Below are 26,000 nucleotides of genomic sequence, written 5' to 3'. Positions count from 1 at the left end.
AAACTAGTTCCTTTCATGTCATTTCTGCCTATTCCATAAAGAAATAAAAAAGAGATAATAGTCCCATAATATTGAAAGAAAGACATATGACTCTGACTGCATCAGCTGCAACAGTAGGCTTTAATATAAATTCACACTGAATCAAAGAAGTGAATTGTATATATGGGGTGTACACATTTGTCATGCATGGAAAATTGTACAAATCTTAGTAAATCCAATTTTTAACAGTTGCACTAGATTCTGTAACATAAAAAAGCTGATGGTGGGTGTTTGTTAATTTCAAGAAATAGTATGCACCCATAAAAAGCATGCACCCATAAAAAGCTGTCCAATGGCAGGCATTGGCGTGGGGAAGGGGGTGTTGGACTGTAGGCCACTTTATGATGTCAATACTGCTCTCTCCTTTAAACTAGTGGTGTAGCATTGTCAGTGATGAACTAACATTATCTTGTATAGATTTTGTATTTTGGGGATTGCAGTTAGTATTTGGGTATCGTATATGCTATGTTTTAGGGGATCCTGAGACTTTTTCTTGAAAACTGTGGATACTAATATGCATGCCACTCTGCATGTAAGTTAACTGCTCTACAAAGTACTGTATTTGTCAGGAAATGTAGGACTATATCTAAGTGATACTGAGTATAAGAATGCGGAGTTCTGTATGAATGTTGTTTGGTTTCATCGTTACAATACTACAAGCCAACCAATGTTCATGCTGTTTGTCAGATATAGTAGATTACCAAGTACAAGAACCGGAATTGGTTTGTTTAAAATTAACTCCTTGTTATTTTACGAACTTGCATGTCATTTCCTTGATCCTGCTTGATAGAATGCATTAGGAGTGTCAGATCCAGAAATGAATGCATGCCAGAATGCTGAAAAGAATCTTTAATAAACATCTTTTACACATACTGAACTAGCTCCTGCGATTGTATTTTAAACACTATCTATCTATCTATCTATCTATATATATACTAAAATACTAAATATTAACACTGAGTAAATATTAACAAATATTAACCAAGTATTAAGCAAACAGTCCCATATTTACTGCCAGTGCAGTACAGAGCCAACCAAGCAAGCCAGGGTGGTCTGAAGGCTAAGAATGTTATTTTTAAATGTCACAGTCCGTGTGAGGAGCCTTGAAACCCTATTAGAACACATACACATGGTCTAACTCTGTCTGGTGCTGTTGGCACAGCATTGCTGAAGAGAGTCGGTAATAGAGAAGCCCCAAGCAGCTGTCCTCCTGTCTTCAGGAAAGGCTTGTGGACTGGATCCAGTCCTAGACCAAAGGTGTGCCATGATGCGCCAGAGATGGTGGGAGTTTTGGGATTCATCCCGCATCAGCCTGAGGCAAAACTATCATTTGCAACTATCTCTACTATGCTATTTTGTGTTAAGCCACAGTAACTTGAATGGAGATGGAACCCTCAACAAAAATGAATGGTTCAAAGTCATATCATTAAACAAAATATCATTGTGCATATCATTAAACAAAATACAACTGAAAGTGGTAGATTTATGTTGCACCGTCTTGCAGCACAGAAGAAACATGAGGTGTTAGTTAGGATTAATATATGATTAACCCTCCTTATCCCTTCGTTGACTATATATAGGCTACTTTAGGAAAGTAATGCATGTTAATCTGAATCTACTATTCTGAGTAGAACATGTTATTGAGTTTAATCAGAAATGGGTTTCATCTTGTAATGTAATAGTCATCAAAGTAATTAATTTCTGAATTAATTATTAGGGACATTATACACTATTACTGCAGGTCTAGTCGCTATATACATGTACATCACCACAATACCCTTTGTTAGCACATGCCAATAGATTCACCAAAGTGAAAATGACAAAAGTAAGGGCTTCATTGTTTATTTATAAGGTTTTTGTCAGGACAAAAAAAAAGTGGCGCAAGGTCATTTCAATATAACGATCAAAAATACTTACAGCTTCGAAATATAAATTCCTTTGTTGTTTGAAAACACAGACAGGTCGTGGTCTTGTGAGAACTTGAACCACAGTCCACTGTGACCTGCTCACTTTGGTTAAAAAAAATGGATTGTTCAGAATCGTGCGGTGCATGAGGCCTGGCAGTTCTCATTACGCAGCGATCTCTGTCTTGCTGCGCATTTTCCTTAGCTGGTTCGACACAATGTGTTACATAAACTATATTTTCCTCCATAAGTCCACATCTGTCATTTGCTTACCATATTTGCCACCCTAGGTGGAACTAATATGGTCTTGTCTGGCAAAGCCACAAGGCTAATACAGTTTACCTCAGTGAGTGAAAAATAATACAATGCACAGTTTACCTCACGTACGTGCATATTACTACATGTCTCTTCTAGCTTTCGCCAACGAGTAAAAGCTAGTCCAAAACTCACTCTTGTTAGGCCTCTTGCTCGATTATTGTCTCTTTTTCTCTTCCTCCGACAACGTCATCAAGGGAGTTTATACCTGCGATTAAGCACGGTGCGCGCGCCAAAAATGAAGCAATTCTGCTGGCGCTTGGTGCGCTTTGGTGTTGCCGGTACAATATAGGTGTAAGGGTAGACCATCGGTATAACATAGCTATACCCTGGAGTAATATTAATTAATGATTGGTAAGTCAGCTGACCGGAACAGAGAAACGATCTGTTTCCACGGAATACCAGGACCTTTACTTTTTCATTGACTAACAGTGTCGATTGCCTGATTGAAATTAAGCTGATTTGTAGAAATTGCACTATAGACAAAGCTGAAATTTTGTCATGAGAAATGCAAATATGGTAAATGCACATGAGGGCACAAGAGCAAATGTCACTACCAGAAGATTCTTGTAATTCTTTTGAAATGTTCTCAGATTTGAATCCATGTAGACCTTCAGATATAGTGCTGGTAGTGTTGGGTGTGTTGAAGGTTGCTAATTTAGGATAAATCCAGTGAATATCCTATAAACACTCAATTAGCATGTTCACTGTGTAGATCTGGGCTACTGGGGACCAAATGCTATTGTCCTGGTTCTGAGTTTCACATGATACTAAACTCCATTTGTAAGTGTTTGTCTTTTTTTCATTTGGCTGAAGAGCCAAAGTTGGCAGTTAACCCTACAAGCAAATTTGCACAGTGTATCCTGTTACCCTGAGCTGACAGACACCAATGAAGGTTACAAAGAGACCATATTTTCAGAACATGTTTTCTTGAATGTACTTAAAGGAGTAGTATGTCGTTTTTAGTGACATCTAGTGGTGATGTTGCTGAATTGCACCAGCTGAACCAGCTGAATAAGTTTTGCCTTTTACAAGCTTGTGCGAGAACCTACGGTGGTGGTCAAATGCCATAACAATACGAAAAGCCCTATCTTGAGCCAATGTTTTGGTTTGTCCGTTCTGGCCTACTGTAAAAACATGGCAAAACAACATGGCGGACTCCATGGAAGAGGACCCGCTGCCTATGTAGATATGGGCTCATTCAAGGGCTCATTCTAAGCTAATGAAAAAACAATGATTCATAGTTACAGGTAATTGTACATTAATGAAAACAAAATTATGAATACTGTATTCCATTTCTACTAAAAGATGCCACTAAAAACTAAAAACAATCTGATCTGAGAATCTCTATATAATATTACTTATATGTAAGTGTGTTGGCAAGCTAGTGGAGAGATACAGCATAGGGACACCATGTTCCCATCAGGTTACTTCTCTCCTAATCTAAGACAACTATGCAGATACGTATACAGTATACTTAATAGGAAAAAACGTCCTTTTAAAAATGTATAGTGCATTTCTTAGTCTAGCCATGCTATGAATTTGATTTGCTGTTTAGCTGTTCTAAATCTTGTTTTGTAGATTCAATGGAAGTACTAAACTAGTTCCTTCAATGTAATTTTTTCCTATTACATAAAGAAATACAAAGATAGATAATAGTCCCATAATATTGAAAGAAAGACAGATGACTGACTGCATCAGCTGCAACAGTAAGTTTTAATATAAATTCACACTGAATCAAACAAGTACATTGTATATATAGGGTGTACACATTTGTCATGCATTGAAAATTGTACAAATCTTATATCTAGCAAGCAATCTATCACTATATACTAAAATACCAAATTTTAACACTGAGTCGATATTAACAAATATTAACCAAATATTAAGAAATGAGTAAAAGTTTGCATGACATAGTAACACAGGTTCAGAAGTAAGACACTGATAGCAACAGTACTGAAACACAATTCTATTATAGCTATGAAAATAGTCTTTTCTACATTTTTAGATACTAATGCATTAGCAGATGGTAAATTAAGCAAAGTGATTGTTTTAATCTACCCCTGGGTAAATAGACATTATTATGGACTTTGGTACAAAATATACCCTTCCAAACATCACTGTATAACTTGTACAGTAAGTGTGTGTACTAATATTGAAACCCTGGCACTAAAACATTACTGAGTGGAGTATCTATGCAACAGCTGATACCTTTAGTTTCTGCCAGCCCAGTACAGCTTCACTTCACAACTTCCATGGCCTTTAGCCCATATATTCTTAGATTGGGGTTCCAAACACACTGAAGATGCTTTCGAGTCAGCAGCTCATCAAGAATTCCCCAAGAGTACACTTAGTTGACAGTGTTACAGCCAAGTCTCAACACTCTCCCTTGGTATTTATTAGGCTACAGGCAATAAATAATGCTAAACTTAGAAGGTATAATTAGGTAGTATATTTCCTGGTTAGTCTTGGCAAATCAACATTATTATTTAATGTTTAGGTCTCTGTGGTGGCCTGGGAATGTAAAACATGAGTTGTTAAACCATAAAATTAGACATTACAAACATGGCAACATCTACAATAATCTGGCCACCACGTTTGCCAAATTAAAATGTTACTTAGTGACAGTTTAATGGATCCCTTGCTGATGTAAGACCTAAATTACTGTGAACCAATTAATGAACGTTTTTCACTTGCGTCACTTCTGCCACGCATGCGACAAATTCCCTCTAACTCCCACAATCCCACTAACTCAGCCCAATTATGTAACTAACTCAGCCCAATTATGTAATTTATAGCCCTGCAAAAAAAAAAAGAATCTAAGCCTATTCTATAAAATCTTACCGCCTGAGTATTAGAGCTGTCCTGTGTTGCACTGACTACTGCCAGCAGTTGCTGGCCAAATTGTAACTATATCGCTGTAAGACCCTGTTCCATACAAGGTAATACATTGCTATGAGGCGTGTCAAGTCCAATTCCTTATCGACTCAAACGTCTCAGCGGGGCCTCCTTTGACTGCAGCGTTTTTGCTGTAGGTGCTACATTTATTTCTGACTGCCGACACCACCAGCGAACTCTAAAAAAAGTGACAGCTGCAACAGGTAAGACAAGGGTATCCACTGACGCAGAATGTGGCGGTGCGTTCAAATTGAACTCGGGTGTTTCACATTTTATCGTGGTTGAAGGATAAATTATTAATTAGAAGAACAGAATAAACTGATTTTCCAAACTGGCATTACAAAATGATACTGGCACGATAACAGGTTTTTGTTGCATGTCCTTGTATGGAAAGCCATGCGTCAGAACAACAGCTAATTTAAAGCCCAACTCGCGTCAAAGAAGGTAGGCGTGTGCAGCAACTTAACTAAAATTAGATAGTTTCTTAAGCAATGCAGAACACCATATACTAGCATAAAAGTAAACACCCCACATATTTTTTTTTTTTTTGGCAAGACTTTTCACGGGTAACCCATTCATACAAGTCATAAAACATCCGTTTATTTTGACATTTTGACATTATCAATTAACCTTAACCCTCGACGTTATCAATTAACTAACCCTATAACCTAGCCCGAATCCAAAATTAACCTCAAAACTACTCATGGTTAATGTCTCACCCTAGCCCTAAATTAAATTATCACGTGACTTTGGGGGAATGTATAAGAGTGAAAAACAACCCTTCTTTTCCTGACAGTATTTTTGACTCACCAAGGTTTGTGAGCGGTCTTATAAAGGACTGCAAATCATGTGCTGATGCCAATAGACTATTATTTCACTATTTCGATCATTACTTTTGAAAGCAAACACATATGAAAACGTGCACAAATGCCTCCTTTGGAAAGCCTAATGTCAAGGTTTATATAACTTTATATAGAACATCTCATGTAGCCTATTTGCTGCAGATACTTCGAATCCCATTTTAATTGACACACTGGGACTGCAACCAAAAAAACTGTTGGACATGACTAGAGCTATGAACTGCCAGAATAATTTACATCCAGGCGAGGTATTCACTTGGCTCACCAGTTGAGACCACTGTGATAAATAGCCTACTTATTCTAAGCTTTTACTTAAGATTTCAACAACATCCAAACCACAGATCTCCTCTGGCATCTCATGATAATAGAATTTAAGCAATTCATAATTTGATATGTTCACAAGTTGTGCTTGTAGATTCTGGCACAGTGCATTCTCAGATGTCGGTGGATTTTGGTCGGCACCCCACTGGTGGTGTGCCACTTCTTGTCAGCTCTTGGACCACCATCATCTTTAGTTTAACTGGGCGTGGAAATAATAACATTACATTTGTCTAAATTTCTAAAATGTCTAAATCATACCCTTGGCATAGTCTTTTTAAAATAGCAGCCGCTAAACAGAAGAGGTCCATAGCACCGGAAGATTTCAAGGTGAATGGCTTGGTCAATTAAAGACTTGTAACATCTACAAAAATGACATGAAAATGACTGAAAAGGTATAAATGATTGAAGAAAAAAATATGTTTTTAAAGCAAGTGGCAAAACGGTGGGCTGTTTGCAGTGCCGCCGCTCCCATAACGCACACTACGCGCTGTGCGTAGGGCACCAACTCCTGTGGGGGCACCAAAAAATAGGCAACTGAAAAATCATCATAGTTATAATAATTATAATGCCGATATTATTTCAGTATAGAAATATTAGGGACCTTTTAGGCATGTATATCACAAAACAGGCAGAACAAGAGATATATTTAATTGCCCCCACACACTCAACTTCCCAAGCTTGCCGTGGGTGCCCTTTCCTATCTCAGTGGCCTGACGAACTTTGACAGTAGGCTAGGTCAGCTTTTCGAAAATGGCCTCAAAAAGACAACAGGAGTCAGGGGCAGACAAAAGAAAGAGAAATAAACTGCGAGATGATGCCCGTGCATCACTTTCAGGTAAGTCCATGTCTAATCATTGTTAAATACGGGAAATGTGCTGCTAATTTAATGGTTAGCCTATGCATACACCTCGAACTAGCTGACGTTATTGCTAATGTTAGCACACTCAAATATGTTATATGTTAGGTGCAAGTAGGGTTGCCAACCGTCCCGAATTGTCCGGGACATCCCGAAATATTATGGGTGATTTTGATTTGTCCCGTCAGGGACAGCTCCAGTCCCGTATTCCACAGCCTTTTTTATTTGTATCCGTGAAAAGAGAAAAATATAACAGTTAAGTGTAATCTGTGCCCTAGAGACAAGCGCCTCTCAACTGCACTTGACTCCACAAGCATTTGTTACGCCAACACGAACAGGTGAAACTTGTAGCGAGAGAACATCATGCCTCGACTGAAGGACAGACTGCCCCAACTCAAATAGAGTATCTTAAATCAAATTAAATTGGAAGCTTGCACATTGACTACTGGTTGTTTTCATATTTCATATCAGCATTCTTTACACATAATGAACTGGTGTTAATATGTGTGAATATGAACTCATGAATATGAATTCGTTCATACGAAGTGTCACAGGCACCCATTATAATTGTAGAAGTTAAATCGAGGAGACTATAACATTAGCTAGATAACTAGCTATCATTTCATGCAAACGGAAATCTTCCATTTAAATCGTTTGTTATTAAAAGTTTCCTTAGCTAGCTAACCATAGCCTTAGCTAGATAACCATAGCAACCAGGAATTACAACTTTAGCTGCAAAGTTATGGATCTGGCAAGAGGTAAATAGCGCCCCCCCTTGACCCATCTAAAACAATGTTAAAACTATGGCCAGGCAGTGAACTGCAACCAGTCTGAGTTACATAGGATGTTGAGACAGAGGCCCTGTTCGAAATGGGTTAAAATGCTGATTAACGAATGACGTTCTGACTCTGATTCTGATCGGAGCGCGGGCCCCAAATTGGGCAGCCTTGGTCTAATGCTATTTCAAGAAAACAACATGAAATTTGAGAGAAACTTGTAATAATTGTCATGACTATTACTATGAACAATACATCCAAGCAAGTACAGTAGTGGTTTGCCAAAATTACACTGAAATTAATAGGTTTATGGTATGGCTAATGAAACCTTGCGATTTTCATTATTGTTGGTCAGCTGTTGGCGCGCGGAACCTGGAAGAAAGTGTCCCTCACTTGGGGTTGAGGAAGTTGTTCTTTTTCGTTTTAATAAAATGTTAAACTGGCAGAAACAAACTTTTTTTCTCGGGGGGGGCATCATAAAGGACTTATGCTTAGGGCACCAAAATGGCTAGCAGCGGCACTGGCTGTTTGTCTGTAACCCACCAGTGGACTGTCCGAAAACCGATGAGCAAAAGGCAAATGAACCGCCAGCTCTGCCCCTAGTGGGCCGACAGTGGTCCACTGGCCTTTTGCTATCTGGGTTTGTGATAACTGTGGTTATAAACAAAAATGTCGAGTAATTTGTATGCATAATTTGAAACAAATTTGAGCATGACAAAAGACATCATTATTTTCTCTGTGTTATATTTTATTTTTTTAGGCGAATATGCTTTTTTTCCTGGCCTGTGAGTTTTTTTTTTTTTAATGAATTCCCACGTTTTAGGCTACCTTGGAAAGGCAGCAATTCATTTTCTGACCAAGCCTGTCTAAAATCTGATAAGAAGATTGTTTTGTCCGTCAGTTGTGTTTGCTGGTGATTCTTGGCACGAGTCAGGATGTCATCAGCATATCCCTCCACAGTAAAGGGGGAGCTGACATCGAGGGATACCACTGGCTCAAGGCCATCACGAGCCGACACAGTTGGTGTCATCCAAGGACACCAGGGCAGCTGGCCCTGTGAGCTGTTTTCATATGTTGCAAGATAGCATGTCCTTGTCATATTGGCAGCCCGATAATGTATGTATAGTAACGGTGCCTATTAACCCCCGAAACCTATTAACAGCCTCACGCGGGTACATGTTACTTAATATTGATTTCTGTATCAACCAGGATAACGGATATTAAATACCATATGCTCCTACCCAAAAGGGGTATTTAACTTTTATGTTGTACAGCGTTATTTAGTGTATTAGACAGCGATTTATTTCTGTGTGTACAAACCCTCATGGAACGAACTGAACGAATTCGATTTCGCGACGAGAATTTGTGAGGGTCATAGAGCTTTCCATAGACATATATACAGAAAGGCTGTTAATGGGTTCCACCTCATGTATCAGCTAATTTTGCGTGTCGGTCTACACAACGGAAAAAAACTGAAAACACGTTTCAGTTGAAATGCAAACAAGTTACCAGTCCTAATCTAGACACCCACTGCTACTGAAATATGTAAGATTGATTGATTAAAGATTTTTCGATCTATAAATGTTTTTTAACTGTTTGTCACTTTTTTAATAGCTGGGGCGTTAATAGGCGCCGTTACGATAATAACGTAATACAATGTCATATATGCAAGGCCGTAACCACGCATTCTTTGGGGGGGTCGTGTCGTCCCCCCCCCCCCCCCCCAATACACAGCAGAAAATATGTTAAATATATGTTCTCTTTTTATGAACCCTGTAAGTAGACGATGGGTTGACTCAAAAACGATCCGCATACGAATGTAATTCTAGAATGTTGATTGGTTAAGATGAGTTACCAGGCAGGAACAGAAAACACCATTTATTTGATTGGCTAATACCAGGACCTCTACTTTTCCCCCTGAGCTGCAACGTCGTTTGCCTGACATTTAATGTGGTGTCACGTTTAACGTTGCTGTTCAACATTAATAGCAACTGAATTACACGTGTGTTAAGTGTAATCTGTAGCGTTAAATAACATAAACTGAGAGTGATTGATAAAGGATATATGTTACACATCACAAACACACATAATCGATGGGTTTTTTGTGTGAAAGTTATTTAATTGGTTAGCTAAAATTACAGTATCTTACATAGGCTGACATGGCTACGATAGCTAACTAGATAGCTACTGTACTGTGTTTGGTTAGCTCAAGCTAGCACTCTTACAAACACACATACATACACAGTCGATAGGTTTTTGTAAAAAATAGTTCATTGGTTAGCTTAAATGACAGTAATTTATGCAAGCTGACTAAGTTTGGAAGACTTGAAAACTTCAAGACCTGAAGACAAAAGATCCTTTTTGAAGACAAAAGCCTCTGTTGAAGTTACCTAAACTTCATCAGCAGATTACACATCACCATCCAGCTAAGGTAAATTGATTTACTTGCATTACAAATAACCTCAGGTAATGTTACAAGTCGCCAACAGCGAGCCTTCCCTTTAGTAGTGCTATATGCTTAGTTACCATGCTATTAAATAGAGGACCTTCACTTTTAATTTCGTGACATTTTTCTTACAAGTAATGTTAGCCCACAGTAGCATAGCCTGCTGTCAAACGCTTCTGGTCAGTGCGCATTTGGCACGAATCAGTCACGTTAAATGCAGCGATCAGGGATTTAAATCTCCCGGTGCTATTGCAATAGTTTCGATGTTTTTGCTCTTTTTTCACGATGTGTTAATGACATTGCACATTGTAGCATAGCCTGCTGTCAAACGGTTGTGGGCAGTGACTGAGGGAAAATAAAGCGCTAGGTTGCGCTGCGCGCCAAAACTTTATGGATGACATTTAGCACGTTAAATGCAGCGATCAGGGATTTAAATCTCATGTTTTTATGTACATGTACATTTACAGACATATACACGAACATTTACAGACTTTCTATGTGTTCATCAAACTAATGCTGTCATGTTCTCTCTCCCTCTTCTCGTTTGTGACAGTGTGCTACGTTGTGTTTTGTGTGTTTGTGAAGTGTAAGTGACATATTGTGTTATATTTAGACATCCTTGAGAGATGGAGAGTTTTGCACGTCTGGACGCTATATTTTATTACCTTGCAAATGGTTCCCACCAACTAGGAAGTAGTAGGATACAGATGTCTTCTGTCGGTAGAGCAGCAAAGCAGTATGTGTTAGGTATGGGTATGTTGTACTATGTTAATTCAGGTAAGAGACGTCTGGTTGTACGTACCCCTGAGGAGAGGGACAGGGTACTGTATGAGTGCCATGACAGTGCAGCCACTGGAGAGCACCCTGGTGTACAGAAGACTGCACAGAAGGCAGTGCAGCATTTTTATTGGCTGACTTTGAAAAAGGATGTAGAGGATTGGGTTGGTTCCTGTGAGCCATGTCAGAGGCATGACAGAATTAAGACTGTAGCACCTACGCTACACCCTATTAAGGTCCAGGGTCCCGGGCAGGTCATGGGAGTTGATTTAATTGGGCCGCTCAAAACGACATCCAAGGGTTACACCCATATCATAAGTTTTACTGATTTGTTCTCCAAGTGGGTCATGGCTAGGCCTCTGAGAGGCAAGAACGGTCCAGGGGTAGGACTTATGGTGACACAAACTGTTTTGGCACAGGGTGGTGTCAAAAAGATTATCACTGATATGGGAAGAGAGTTTGTTAATGACTGTAACAAAGCTCTTTTTGAAACCTTTGGGATAGAGCATGCTGTAACTTCAGCCTACCACCCGCAGAGCAATGGGCAAGATGAGCGCTCAAACCAGAACATTAAGCGCCATCTTGCAAAGTACTGTAATGAGGAGCAGAATGACTGGGACGTCTATCTGCAACACGCTGTTTATTCGATAAACACCTCGAAGCAGCGTTCCACAAAGGTGAGCCCATATTTTGCAATTTATCGGGTTCATCACGGCAGCAGCGCCGATCCAAAGGTAGATGACTTTGAGATTGCGAACAGTGAAGAGACGCTGCAGAGGAGGGCAGACTCACTTGCCAAAGTTCATGCCAAGGTTCAGGAGAACATTGCAATTGCCCAGGGTAGACAGAAATTGCAGTTTGAAACCCAGCAGAGGCGTAATGTTAAATGCTTTGATGTCAAGGAGGGCGATGAGGTCCTCGTGGCAGAACAAGAAAGCGGTGAAGTTAGGAAATGCGATGAATGAACGTTGGGCTGGATCGTTTAAGGTGGAGTCCATGACAGCCAAAGGAGTGCCCAGATTGGTTGACAGGTTGAATGTTCGCCATTTGAAGCCATATGTTCGTCGAACAGACACGCCCAAAGATGTCGGCATCGCTTCTGATGTCCAGGAATTGAGTGTATTGTGCGACATCTCGATGGAAGCTGTAGGTGCTGAATGTAGGTATTTCTTCATTTATACATCTCCACATATGTACTGTCATGTCAAGTTCAATGTAGAGTGTTGAATGTGTTTTATGTTCCTTTTTCCTAAAAGGTGCAGATGTTGATCACACACACCGCAAGACAGCAGACACAGGTGAGGGCACAACCTTGTACAGAGAACAAACATATTTGTACATACATAGATGTCTATGTATAGTAGATGCTGAATGGTTTGTGTTTGTGTGTGTGTGTTTTTCCCAATTTCAGATATTCCTACTGTCTCCATAAGTTCAGAGGACGAGGTACATTTTCTAAAATGTATTAGTGTTCGTTTCAATGTATTAGTTTCTTCTGCTTTCTTCTTTTGATCTGTTGGTTATTTAAATCATTCACTGTTTTTCTGTATGTAGTCTCTAACTTTGGAGGAGAAGTTTCCTGTGCCTTTTGCTGCAAAGGTAAAATGGTCTATAGTCTACCATGTGAACCGTCTTTTCCATTTAGTAGTAGTTTGGGGTGGACATTATGTGTAACTTCTGTACACATGCTTCCAATCCATCAGGTACTGACGCAACAGATCCGCAATGATGTGGACAAAGACGCGGTCTTGATCAGCATTGGAAGTTGTCGTGCCACGTTTCGCGACTTAGACAGTCTGGCAGGCCCAGAGTTCAACTGGCTGACCGATGATGTAAGTAAAACTTAGAAATACATTTTTATTTTACTTTTTTCCTATCATGTTGTCATCAAATTTCTTTTTCTTTCTTGTAGATTGTGAATACGTGCGTTGCAGTGATTGCTGCAGATCACAAACAACGTTCCACTGTAAGTAGTTTCTATTTTCTCTCTAGTCTGACAACCTACCAGTATCTGTTATTGTTTTGTGGAAGTTTACTCTGGGTTTTTTTGTTTTCACAGGACAAAGCCGTGTTCCACGCCCTTACCACAGACGCATACACGTTGTGGTGTCGTGACTGGACAGCACATAGTTGTGTTACGGAAAGAACTTTAAGCTGTATCAATGGCATTAAGCCAGATGGCGTGGTGCTACTGCCCCGTCTCGTTGGTCTGCGTTAAAATAAAGCTTTACAGGTTTGGTCAGCGGACACCTGGGTTTAAATGCGTTGTACTGTAGCTTTACAGGTTTGGTCAGCGGACACCTGGGGTTAAATGCGTTGTACTGTAGCTTTATAGGTTCGGTCAGCGGACACCTGGGGTTAAATGCGTTGTACTGTAGCTTTACAGGTTTGGTCAGCGGACACCTGGGGTTAAATGCGTTGTACTGTAGCTTTATAGGTTCGGTCAGCGGACACCTGGGGTTAAATGCGTTGTACTGTAGCTTTATAGGTTCGGTCAGCGGACACCTGGGGTTAAATGCGTCGTACTGTAGCTTTACAGGTTCGGTCAGCGGACACCTGGGGTTAAATGCGTCGTACTGTAGCTTTACAGGTTCGGTTAGATAAGGTAAAGTTGTGCCCTGCTGCTGGCGTTCCCTAGTCAATGCCAGTCACTTGGAGTTAGACATGCCTTGCTTCTGTCACCGGTCACATGGGTTAGACTTTGTCTTACAGGTGTGGTTAGCGCACACCTGGGGTTAGAAAGATGTGCCTTGTTTTTACTGTCTTACAGGTGTGGTCAGCGAGCAGTGCGTGCGTTGCGCTTGTAGGAAGTCCTTTACGGTTCCCAAGTGCGGCGTGCAATCTGTCAGCGCACACCTGGGGTTAGACGTGCGTCACAGGTTGTATTTACTGTTTTTTGTAAGGGGACAGGTAAGTTTGGTTCTCTCTCCATTTTCCCCTTTAAATGTATGTTATATGTATACCATGTTCTATGTATGTCCCTGTGAAGTTTGTATGTCTGTCACATATGTCTGTTATACACATTTGTTATTTAAAAGTATCTAAGCATCCTTTTCTTTTTCATTAACCTTGTGTGGAGGCTATCCTATAAGCCTCAGTGTGGACGGCGTGTGTTCCCCGCCATCCACACCTTTCCCTAATTGAGTAATCACACCTGTAGATATACCCAATTTCCTGTGACGAGCCACACCCAGTGCAATACTCGCCCAAGTGGCTAAAATAAGTAACATTAAAATAAACCTAACTAAAAGGTGGATAGAAATGGCTCCTACACCTTGTCTTGTCTTGTCTTGTCCTGTCTCACTAACACCCCACCCATAACCTGTACCTTGACGTGGTGAGTGGGCTTTCAACTAAACAGGTCTTGTTTTGAATGGTGTTAGTAATCATGTTTTTAAAACAAGTATATGCTTTGCAGTATATTTCCACAGGTCTACTGAATGGAACACATCAAGACTCAATTAATTTAGACTGACCACAGCATACAAGACACTGCACCTGAAGACAGGCACCTATCTCCCTGCAATCACCCGACACTGAATGTCTTGCATCAAATTAAAAAAAAAACATACACTGTCATAGTTTTTTCAATGTTTGCTATTGAATTGTATTTAAATTCGTTCAGATGTTGTTTATCATGTGTGTGCATATACATCTGCACCCTAGTGTAATTACTGCACTTGGTTTGGAAAATGTATTTATTGCTAGCTCTACTGATGGCTGTAATGTGTAAGTACTCAGCTGTCAGTCAAAGTTCAGAGCAGTTATGTGTCACTGTCAAGATTATGTCACTAAATAAATAGATTGGTTTCAAAGACGTTAATTGGGAACCTTTTTTACAACCTAGTTTCTATCACCAATGTTTTCTATACCTCTGTAAAACTGTTGACTGGTTGTAACTAACATTACAAACAAATTGCGAGGAAGGTTGCTCTTTTCTTCGCAAACATATTTGTTGTTTGCCATTCTCGGAAACTGATTTCAATAACCTGTAGTATGCATAGGAGTTCAGGGGCTTAGCATTTCTAGGTTGCTGCATTGATATGCTATATTGTCTTGGATATATTTTGCATTTGTGCATAGTGTTACATACAGTTAGTGTAGCAACTTCGTGACATGAGGAGTAGACGTTCAAGGTAAGAGACGTGTTTATTAATTAATTAATTAATTAATTAATTAATTAATTGTTAATTGTCTAATTAATTAAACCCGATGCGACCAAGATAGGATGTCAACAGGTTGACTACCAGGCTAAGCTAATGCATCGTTTAGCTACGTTAGCTTGCTGCTATGTATTTTCCACGGTTGAAAAGTTCGGTGAACAAGTCGGTTGTTTGTTTAGCCGTATGACTTTGTATAAATTCGGTTAACAAAACAGTTGAGTATTAAAACTTATAACTTCACAGAATTAAAATAAAAAAATAAAACGATCGTTTAAAAGTCAGGCAAACGACGTTGTAGCTCAGCGAAAAAATAGAGGTCCTGCTATTAGCCAGTTCCTGCCTGGTAACTCATCTTAACCAATCAACATTCTAGAATTACATCCGTATGCGGATCGTTTTTGAGTCATTGTGGGTTTTATACCTGCTAGGGTGCTCATATCTACTAGGGTACGTCATAGACGCCATTTTGTCTGTCGCGGTTTGACGTATCGACCAACAAAATAATATATAAAACAACTCTGTACACTGTCATAGTTCTGCAATGTTTATATGTGTAATTTTTTTCAAATGTAATGTAAGCCAAGTTGCATTGAAACAGAGGTGGTGACATGGTTCTGTGCAAAAGTTTTAGGCAGGTGTGAAAAAATGCTGTAAATCATCAAGTCTGTCTAGGATTACATGAAGAGACAGAAGGATTTGAGGAAGCCTACATCCAAGAAGATCTGTGGTTAGTTCTCCAAGATGTTTGGAACAACGTACCAGCTAAGTTCCTTCAAAAACTGTGTGCTAGTGTACCTGGAAGAATCACACCAAATATTGATTTGATATAGATTTCTCTTCTGTTCATTCACTGCATTTTATTAATTGATGAAAAAATTAACTGTTAACACTTCCATTTTGAAAGCATTCTTAGTTTACAGCATTTGTTTCACACCTGCCTGAAACTTTTGCACAGTACTGTATATCAGAGACAGTTTAATTATCAAAGAAAATTAATTGATATTGGAGAAAGTATTGATGGCATACGTGTTGTAAATAAACCAAGTGTTTCGACATTTAGAGCTAATTGTTGGCCAAGCCTCATATTCAGACTCACGTAAAAACGCGTTAGTTACATTTTCTTAATCTACCCACCGATGTATTTATCGAGTGAATTATACCGCTGTATTTAAAATCAGGTTTGGTAAAAGGTAAATCTCGTAGCTACAGCCGCTAGCTAGCTAGCTAGCATCAGGTAAGTCTCGTAGCTACAGTCGCTAGCTAACTAGCATCAGGTGACTAAGCTAAACTTTATTTTTGTATTGCAACGGATGATTAGTTTGTGTCGTTGATTACAGAAAAAACGAGTGTTTCGTGACGGGAATCACAACTTTTCTGAATAGCTGGATCACTTAGATATTAGCATGCTAAGTAGCTACTGTACAGTTCGCGATTGGTACTGTATAACTCGATACTGGTAATTAATTGTTTACGGGGTCCTACCGGCAAAATAATCGGGCAGCAAATAAATTCTGACCAATGAAGTAGCGGAATGTAATACTCCGTTGACAAATAAGCAGTCGAGACGTCACAATCGCGACAGACTCTATGACGTACCCTAGTAGATATGAGCACCCTAGCAGGTATAAAACCCACAATCAACATTCTAGAATTACATCCGTATGCGGATCGTTTTTGAGTCAACCCATCTTCTACTTACAAACCCTGTCAATGGATCGGTCTCTTGTTATGTCCTATTTATTTTCAATGTTTTTCCGTTTGTGACTCCGCCCTCCTGTAAACTTGTGTGGTTTCGTTTGAATCCACCTTGCGTCGTTCTGCGTTGTCATGGTTACCTAACACTTTTTCGTCAGTCAGTGGAGAGCAAAGAAAGTAACGTTAGTTAACTTGGTGGAGAGGAGCTAGAGTAATGGAGGAATTAAGGTTACTTAAAAAGCGGAGAAAAGTGGACCAGCAGCCGAGCATACGTGTTTTTTTCAGACAGTAACTTGATACCGAGCTAAATGTGTACGCAAATTAAACGAGCAGCCTCATAAAAGCAGAATATTAAATGATAGATCATGAAGGTCAGTCGCTGTTCTTCTGATAAAATGACATGTGGTCACAATGCAGGCAGCACAGAGAGACAGGGATAGAGACAGGCAAAGCAAAAAAAAAAAAAAGTAACAATGGGGAAGGGTATTCATTTGGACCCCCCACCCCCAATATGTCTATACCATGGTTACGCTCTTGCATGTATGTGATTTACATCACATTGAAAAATGATTGACTAGGTAAAACAGCGCCATCGCGTGGTTCTACGGATTTTTAACAGTGGACTTTTTTTTTAAATAAATGGTAATAAGGTTTCATACGGTTTGTTTAATAGCGCCCCACTAAACACGATGGAGACCCAAGGCATTGACAAATTTCGGATGTTCTGAGGGCCAGGCCAGCAGATAACATAGCCTAATATTTGTAAGACACAGTTATCTCGTCTTACTGGATTCTACATTGTTTTGTATGAAAATCAACCCTGCCTATAATAAATGCGAATCCTACAGACTGAGGATTCTTTTGTTGCTTGGCCATTTTCTCACCAGTAGATAGACCATTTTTGTAGAAGTACCAACCTCTAAATTGTTTCTAGGCTACATGACATTAAGTTTCCATAATGTAACGTTGTGTTCCTTCCTCACAAAAGGAAACAAAGGTTGTTTCAAGTCTTTAGATGAGAAACATTATCATGTATAGTGAGTGATGATCAAGCCCTGTCAGAATAGTTGTTAGGTTCTGTGACTCTTGCCATACCATACTATTTTTGGGTCCATTTGTATCAAAAGCACAAAACGTTTATGAATGACAAGGCAGCTTTTGTTCTGACCTTTGGCAAAAAAAATATCAGACATTATAAAGCTTGCCACAAGTCTATGAAACCAACCTTTGTGAGTACAGCTCATTACTGCACCTACTTCTAAGGTCTAAAGACGCGTGACTAATAGAACAAGATGTACTAATGAACACAGAAGTGATCAGGAGTAATCTCTCAGGGTGCAGATTATAGGATTTGGCAGTTGAATAAGTATCCATCTGTAAATCTAAAGAGAATCTAAAGTACACGTATACTACTAGACATGGTTTCTTCCTGCATGTTTCAGGCATTTCTTTTTTTCACATTGCACATGTACTGGAAACAAATCATCCTGGTTCACCAAATATAGTGGAAAATGTTTTTAATGGGCATTTGGAGGTTTCAGTCAAGAAGTATCTGTACTTTTCAACTGCACAGCTCTGTAACTTCTCAAGTTTCTCCCATAACTGGAAGTTCTGTGTCAAAGTGGTACAATCACTATACCAGTTTCTACATTGATGTACAACTGCCAGATGGTAGAAGATTTAAAATTTTAGTCAAGGCCTGTCTGGAGTTAAACTGCCCGACTGTTAAGCCTTGAAAAGAATGGAACAGCACACACAACACAAAACGCAACAATATGGTACCCTTGATTTAATGATCCCTTTATCCAAAACCTCAGAGAAAATTAAAACAGAAACAAAAAGGTCACTTTCTGAAAACGGATTTAAGAACATAAGGTCAGCTCAAACGCTACAACACCTCCAACAGAGCACAAGAGGACATGTATGGAGAAAATAAAATAAAAATAAAGAAAAAACACAAACGCTAAAAATCCTCACTATGTACAAAGCATGTCTTCATCTCCAGAGGACAACTGAAAATCAGGGCCTTTATCATGAAAAATACGCGAAGACTGATTCGTTAGGAATAGGAATCCACAAGCTGCCTCCAAAAGTAGCCACTCTCGCAGTCAGCTTGTCCACCTGCAACAGAAAACGAAAAAACAGGCTTAGATCAGTCACCCAGGACTACTTTGAAGTTTTTCTTTAAAAAAACTTCACCTCCTTGCTTGACTGTTCACTTCTTGAGCTGCCAACTTTAAGCTATAAAAAATGTACTGTAACAGATTAAAGATCATATGTACAACTTTTCAGTTATCAGGAGGAAGAAAGCAAGGAGAACAAAAGACAACAGCCAGCAAAAGCTTCAGCTCCTCTGCTATGGGACAACTTCACCATAAAGGAGTGCATCTGATCATTTACACTTAAGACTTCTAAAGCAATTTAAAGACATTTCAAACCAATTTGAGCCCTTAAGGCTGGTTCTAAAGGTGTTTTTTGGGGTCAGCTTTTTTTGGCTCAGTAAAGTGCGTTTACATATGATCTTTAAAATGTATTATTAACGCTTTAAAATTAATCACAAAAAAGGCTCGTGGTGTATCATTTGGAGTTCTCTAGGGGCTCTAAAGAAAAAGCAAGCATTATGAGTTTATGCAATTTTACAGGGGGATTATTTAAGGAAACCAAAACAAAGGAAATTAAAAACCTCTGAAGTTCCAGAACTGAAATACAAGCACACTAAGAATAAAACAGAGAAGTGCACAATAAAAAAATGACATTTTGAAATCACTCTTTAGATTTCATTATTTAAAGCCCTGTAAGAGACCCATTTCAGAAATTGTTAAACAAAACATCCACAACAACTTTAAAGAAAATTGTTGAAAAGAGAAGTCACTTCCTTTCTCAGTTTATGCTGTTTTTGGCTGTGTGTGCTTTCTTTGTTTGTTTGTTTTTTATTAACGCTGGTACAGGAAGGTTGAAGAGACCATACCACAGGACAGCGTTTTCTTGTGCATGCCTGGCTCTCTGCCCGCTATGTGCGACGCCCAGAGATTTGTGGTCAGGTGACACACGGCCTGCAATGAAGTTCCCGCTGGCAGGTACAAACAAGGTACAATATCAGAATTAGGAAAGGAGAGGAGAAATAAGGATAGGTCCTTACTTTGTGCCCATTAGCAGTACGTTACCTGTTAACAATGCTATCAAGTCTCTATGCTCTATCCTTATGATCACCTGTTAAAAAGCAGGAGGAAGAGACCAAGAAAAACACAAAAAACAAAAAGGAAAGGAAATCTACAGAAAAACGCTTACGTTTTCCCGAAAGCTTTAAAAACAAATGAAAATTCAAAGAAACTTTGAGGCATACCTCTAAACCAGCATTAACAATTAAAGATCTATAGACAATTCATTTTAGTTTTGGCATTGGGAATAGAAATGTGAAGCAAAGCTTGTTTCGTATCATTATCCAATTGTTTATGTGTCTATTGATCTTTAAACTTTTGTGGTTAGGCCAAAGCTACATCTTGGTTAAGGATCTTACCAAGGGAAATAAAATTATCTAAGCAGGTCTAGTCAATCCCTCAGTATGGCTGGTAGTTGTTCTGGTGGTTTGCGCCATCTCGTGATGCCTTGCCATAGCTGCTTTGCTGGCCTGAAGGAACACATTAAGCCAGAAAGGTTAGATAAACCCGAGACATATTCAAGATTGTCGCATATTGACATATTGCAGATCATACTAACAGATTATTGTAACTTTTCAAGTGATTATCATGACATCAGCTAATGAACCAATCAGTAGCATTAAGGAGCAGTCAGTGATTCTAATCCAATATATTTAGTCAAATTCAGCTAGTGTCTTCGTGGTCCACTAACTTGTTGTGAAAACAATTCAGTGTACACAGCCCTGACCCTGTAAATGGGAAACAAACAAAGTGGCACTGACCGAGACACACAACACTAGCCTAGCCAATTAGCAGGGTGGGGGTTTCAGGCTCGCCCAAAGGACAGGGAAGGGGCAGAGGAGGGGAGATAGTGCAATGGGGAAATGAGAGCGAGAGACTAATGTAGTGAACTCCACAACAATCACATTGTCAAGAAGGAGAGATGGCAGAGAAACAACCAAAGAGGAGGTGGTCAGAAGAACAATAATTGAAAAAGAAGTGCCATGATTTACTGCGGTGAGGCTTTCCAGCGGTGGGGAGCCCTCCGAGTTGAAACGCATGAAGACGGATGCTGAGGTTTCAGTTCTTGCTTGACAGGTGGGTAACTTTAGCGTTGGCATGTTTTACAGAGCCAATAGATCAGTACTGTTTTGTCTCATTTGTATTTATCATAATGTTTGGAATGGCTAACCCCAACTGGTTAGCTTGCAAGCAGGTAGCTGGGTCACGTGTGTGACAGATAACGTTAAATTACTTGCCCATGCCATGGACATTCAACGTACTTTCTAGTTTGCCAAGATATGCTGTTGTGATGTCAGCCATAGTAGTAGGAGAGATAAAAGTATCGCTGTCTGGGGCTGGTGTGCTGGCTCTGGGAAACAGTCTCATCCTCTTTGCATATTAGCTTCACAGCACCAACTACAGCAACAGTTTGCTAACAACTTACGTTACTCACATTATTTGCTGTGTTGCTGTTCGCTCTAGATCACGACATTTGTCTATACAACATTTTCAATGGGTTTTGCAGCCACGAAGATCCAAAACCACAAGTTTGCTAGCACAGTGGGATTATTTGGATTGAAGCACAATTCAAAATGCTATGATGGGTAACTTAACCTTCCTTGTTAGCTTAACTACAGTCCTCTCTTTTGTTAAAACAGTCTAAACAACTAATTCACATGTTTACTCTGTTATGTTTTGGATGCTGTGTTTGCATGCCGTTCGTTTGATGATGTTTTATGTTTTTTTTTGCTAGACACATCCACTTCCATGCCTTACAAGACTGGAACATCTAACCATCTCAACTGTCCATGTCAATCGTTGGCCCTCTTGCAGCAGATGCTCTGGATTACACCATATTTCTCTTTTGGTCAGCTAGCCCAGTTGTTAGTGATGTTGCCTTGGCAACACGTGTCCATGAATTTGCAGGGTCATTAAGGAACACTGAAGGGAGGGGTGTATTTGTTTGTCTTATGTTCAAATATCAACAGAATGGCTGACTTTTCCTTTAAGCATATTAATAAAACCACCAACACTTCCGCTCTCTATGACAGTTAACATTGATGCACTTTTTTAACAGACACGTGTTTGACTTGAAAGATTTCTCAGGTCCTTACCAGTGTAGTCATAGTCACCCTGACCATATCCATAATTCTGATAGTTGTAGCCAGTGTAGTCGTAGCCTGTATAGCCATTGTATCCCTGGCTGTATCCATCTCCGTAACCTCCGTAGCTCTGTCCGTAATAGTTACCGTAACCTTGACCGTAATTTTGACCTATGTATAGATGAGAAAGGGTACATTTGATAAAACAATGTGCTATTGTGATTGCTACACCATTCGTTTACTTACACAGAACTGGGATCTGTTTGCAGTTTGTATTGATATGTATCTACTTACGTAATCACTAATGTTTTTTTTTGTTAACACTCCATGTCCGAATGCTTCTCACCCACTCAACATTACAAAGCCAAAACGTTTACCACGCCTGGTCTTTCTAGAGCTTTAAAGGTAAGCATAACAAAAGCCTGTGCGCAGAAATAAGCTATTAAACGGAGACAGACAAAGTCGATACTGTACCTCCTCCTCTACCACGGCCCCGGAATCCTCCTCCTCCTCCTCCTCCTCCTCCTCCTCCTCTACCGCCGTAGCCTCCTCGGCCCTCTGCCCTATTCTGTTGTTTCCTGTACACTTCCTTGGGCTGGGCAACTTTGATTTCACACTAAAAGTGAAAGAGAATAAATGGTTAAAATATAAGTAGAAATGATTGATTGGTCAAGCAATGTAAGGAGAAAATAAGCAATATTATTCTGCTTGTGCACATCAAGAATCACAGTTTAAGTAAACACCATGTCAGCATTTCTGCCATGCATGTAAGGGCTTAGCAGAAAAAAACTACATACATACATACATACATACAAGAAACTACATTTCAATAGGAAGATGAGTATTTGTCGGAAGTGCCATGGTATCGTTGGTACCTTTCCTGGTCCAACTTCATGGTATCTGTTCTCCAGGAGCTTCTGAACGGGTTCCTCCTCCACAAAGGTCACAAAGCAGAATCCTCTCCTTTCATTCGTTTTGGCGTCAACGGGAAGTTCAATATTCTCAATCTATGAAGATGACAATAAGATCATCAGTTAATATAAACAACATACAAGGTGCTTAACCAGTTTTTATGTGTCTACAGAGAACACTTTTATTTCACATAATGAAGTGTTAATTACAACCTGGACAGACTAGCTGAGGTTTTCGACATTTACGCAAGACTCACTTAACAAAGCACTAACGACAATGTAACATAACTGCTAAGCAAGACTAAAGCTATTGCAACTTACATCTCCAAACGTCCCAAAGTATTCCCTGATTTGGTCTTCTGTTGTCTCTGGGCTCAGGCCACCAACAAAGACCTTCTTAGGAGGTTCCTGCCCTTTCATGGCTTTGGCTCTTTTGGGATCAATGAGCTTCCCGTCCAACTTGTGCTCCTTCAGCTCCAAAACCTGCGCACAGAAGGATAGTTAGTGAGTTCTTCACGTAGAGGTAAACGACTTGACTATGGTAAAACGATACTGCATCAGACCAATTCTGTAAAACACAGAACTGTTCATGTTATTCATTTAAAAAATTGAATAGCACAAAGCATTTTGTTTTTAGGTAACGTGATATGGGCAAGCTTAGTTTACTTACCCTATCAACACACTCTGCATCTTTGAAGAGTACGAATCCGAAACCCCTTGACCGCCCGGTCACGGCATCTGTTTTAATCGTGCAGTCTAGTACTTCTCCGAATTTTGAAAGGTAGTCTTTAAGGTCTTTCTTACTGGTGTCCCAGCTGAGGCCACCAATAAACATTTTCCTGTTAATAACACAATGTTTCCTATTAACAAGTGCATTTAAAAGGTCAGACACACACAGAGACATCTCAAGCGCGCGGCAACTCAACATCTGCACAGAACCCAACTAGCCACGTCAATGTGTTTGCCTTGCTAAGAGCTTGCGAGCGAGGTCAACTAGTCTCCACACTAACAAACTACTGACCAAAGACATACCATCACAATACTCGTAAGCAAGAAAACAAGGACACAATAAATAATCTAATCAAAGGGGTCTGGAAGTAGGTCGATTTAGTGATTGATGAATAGAAAATCGCAAGCACCAATATTGCATGACAACATAAACGCCAGAAAGCTAGGTTGACGTTGACTGACGTTATCAGCTATTTTTGGCTGGCTACTTATTTTACTGGTTACAAATTTACAAAAGTTATCAGCGAACAATTATCAAAAAGTTAAGAATCACACTGCGACTTCCATTACTACGAACCTATCTACATTAATAAATATCCGTTATTTTAGCTAACGCTGTCCTCGTAAGCTAGCTGGTTTACTTCCTAAACTACGCAGACTGCTAATTAGCATCCGGACGATAGCTAACCTTACTTTGGACCACCTTTAGGCCAAACTTCTGGGAAATAAAATTACAAACAAACGCACTTGCCGAGTGCTAGATGTAAATGACTCTGTATAAACGCATAGCCCGAGTCTAGATCACACATACTAACGTTACGCAAAATAAATCTGCAGGCCGGTCTGCCGTTCGCTAACGTTAGCTATTTTTGCTAACTACGAATACAGAATACTTACCCATCATCCTGCTGATTTTTGCTTGCATTTATTTTAGATCCCTCTGGGCACTCGTCTGAGGTGAAGTCATTCAGACCGTCTGTCTCCATTACGCCTACTGTCTTAATCAAAGTATATTTTATATAACTATGAAAAACCGGGAAAACCTAATCCCCTCAAGTGCTTTCGGCTCACCGCGTTTGATAAAATGGCTGCCTACAAAGGCCGTGATGTCACTCACCTACAAAGAGGAAGGGGGGGAGATTGTCTAAGAGGCGTGGCTATTGGCTACGGAAAGCAAACACGGTAATCGCTTTCCTTGAATGTCTTTATTCATTTTACATTACTGGAGCGATATCGTGGTATGCAGATCATGGAACATTGTCAGAGTAGATGTAGTACTCTTTCTTGCAAAATCTCTGTGTTGTAAAAAGGGCATGAAAAGGCTACTGAACAGGCCTAACTAGGGAGGGAGGTTCATTTGTGTCCCAAAGCATACAAACTGTGACCCCATGTAGGTGGAAATATTTAAGTAGGATGACTTGAGTCCAAGAGCCAACTTAAAATCTTCTTAAAATATTGGATGGGGTGGATTAGTAAAGGTGATGGTGTTTCTTTTTGTAACTTCTTACACCACTCATTATTTATTGTATTATACAATTATCACAAACAGATTGAACCTTTTAACTTAACCCAGACACAACACTGCATGCGTCATACCAACACACTTTTCAGCAGAGCGTTGACAGCTGAAACTCTTGCCTTAAGCAAACAAATGAATAGATGGGTACAGCCAGGTAGAGAAATTTGGTCTATCACTGATTTCTAAACAATGTTTGGTGTACTTCAAAGCATTCTGGAAAAGAGCAAACTCCACTGAAAACTAAATGGCAAAAAATTGCATGTGCCAGACAAAGCACATGGTTTGGCTGTATGACAGTATACGACAGCTCCTACTTGTCAAATAGGTCGCACATTTGTCCCATTGAGTATTTGTTAGGAAGTGCCATACCACACTTTAGACAAACGATGGACCAAGAGAGTTTGCATACTACATAGAAAGCCATAAGAGAAGAAACCCCTCTTCTTACCAGAAGTGGACTTGTTCCTGTTAAAAACTGTGAGACTTCAGCATCACAATTTCATATGCAATGCTATATTAAGAAATCGAAAAAGAATAAATAAAGTATGT

The 26,000-nt window shown here is 39.6% G+C and overlaps 1 protein-coding gene across 3 annotated transcripts; it reads right to left on the bottom strand.

Annotated features, from left to right (window-relative positions):
- Positions 1-18,550: 18,550 nt before the first annotated feature.
- hnrnpdl (heterogeneous nuclear ribonucleoprotein D-like) lies at positions 18,551-25,041 on the bottom strand. Of its 3 annotated transcripts, XR_004164870.2 has the most exons (9): positions 24,830-25,041; positions 23,874-24,042; positions 23,525-23,686; positions 23,168-23,299; positions 22,767-22,908; positions 22,305-22,463; positions 20,568-20,678; positions 20,019-20,120; positions 18,551-19,171 (listed from the first exon to the last, which is right to left on the bottom strand). XR_004164870.2 is itself a non-coding variant. In XM_031578477.2 (8 exons), exons 1-7 carry the CDS (start codon positions 24,916-24,918, stop codon positions 20,608-20,610), a joined length of 924 nt encoding a protein of 307 aa, XP_031434337.1. In that variant the 5' UTR covers positions 24,919-25,041; the 3' UTR covers positions 18,551-20,120; positions 20,568-20,607. The 3 variants fall into 3 exon arrangements, 2 of the variants coding, with proteins under 2 accessions (XP_031434337.1, XP_012671037.2); XM_031578477.2 differs by having other exon boundaries at positions 18,551-20,120; XM_012815583.3 differs by lacking the exon at positions 20,019-20,120.
- Positions 25,042-26,000: the final 959 nt, after the last annotated feature.

The sequence above is a fragment of the Clupea harengus genome, chromosome 12, assembly GCF_900700415.2.
Source record: "Clupea harengus chromosome 12, Ch_v2.0.2, whole genome shotgun sequence".
Lineage (NCBI taxonomy): Eukaryota > Metazoa > Chordata > Actinopteri > Clupeiformes > Clupeidae > Clupea > Clupea harengus.
This window is presented reverse-complemented; position numbering and strand designations above follow the sequence as displayed.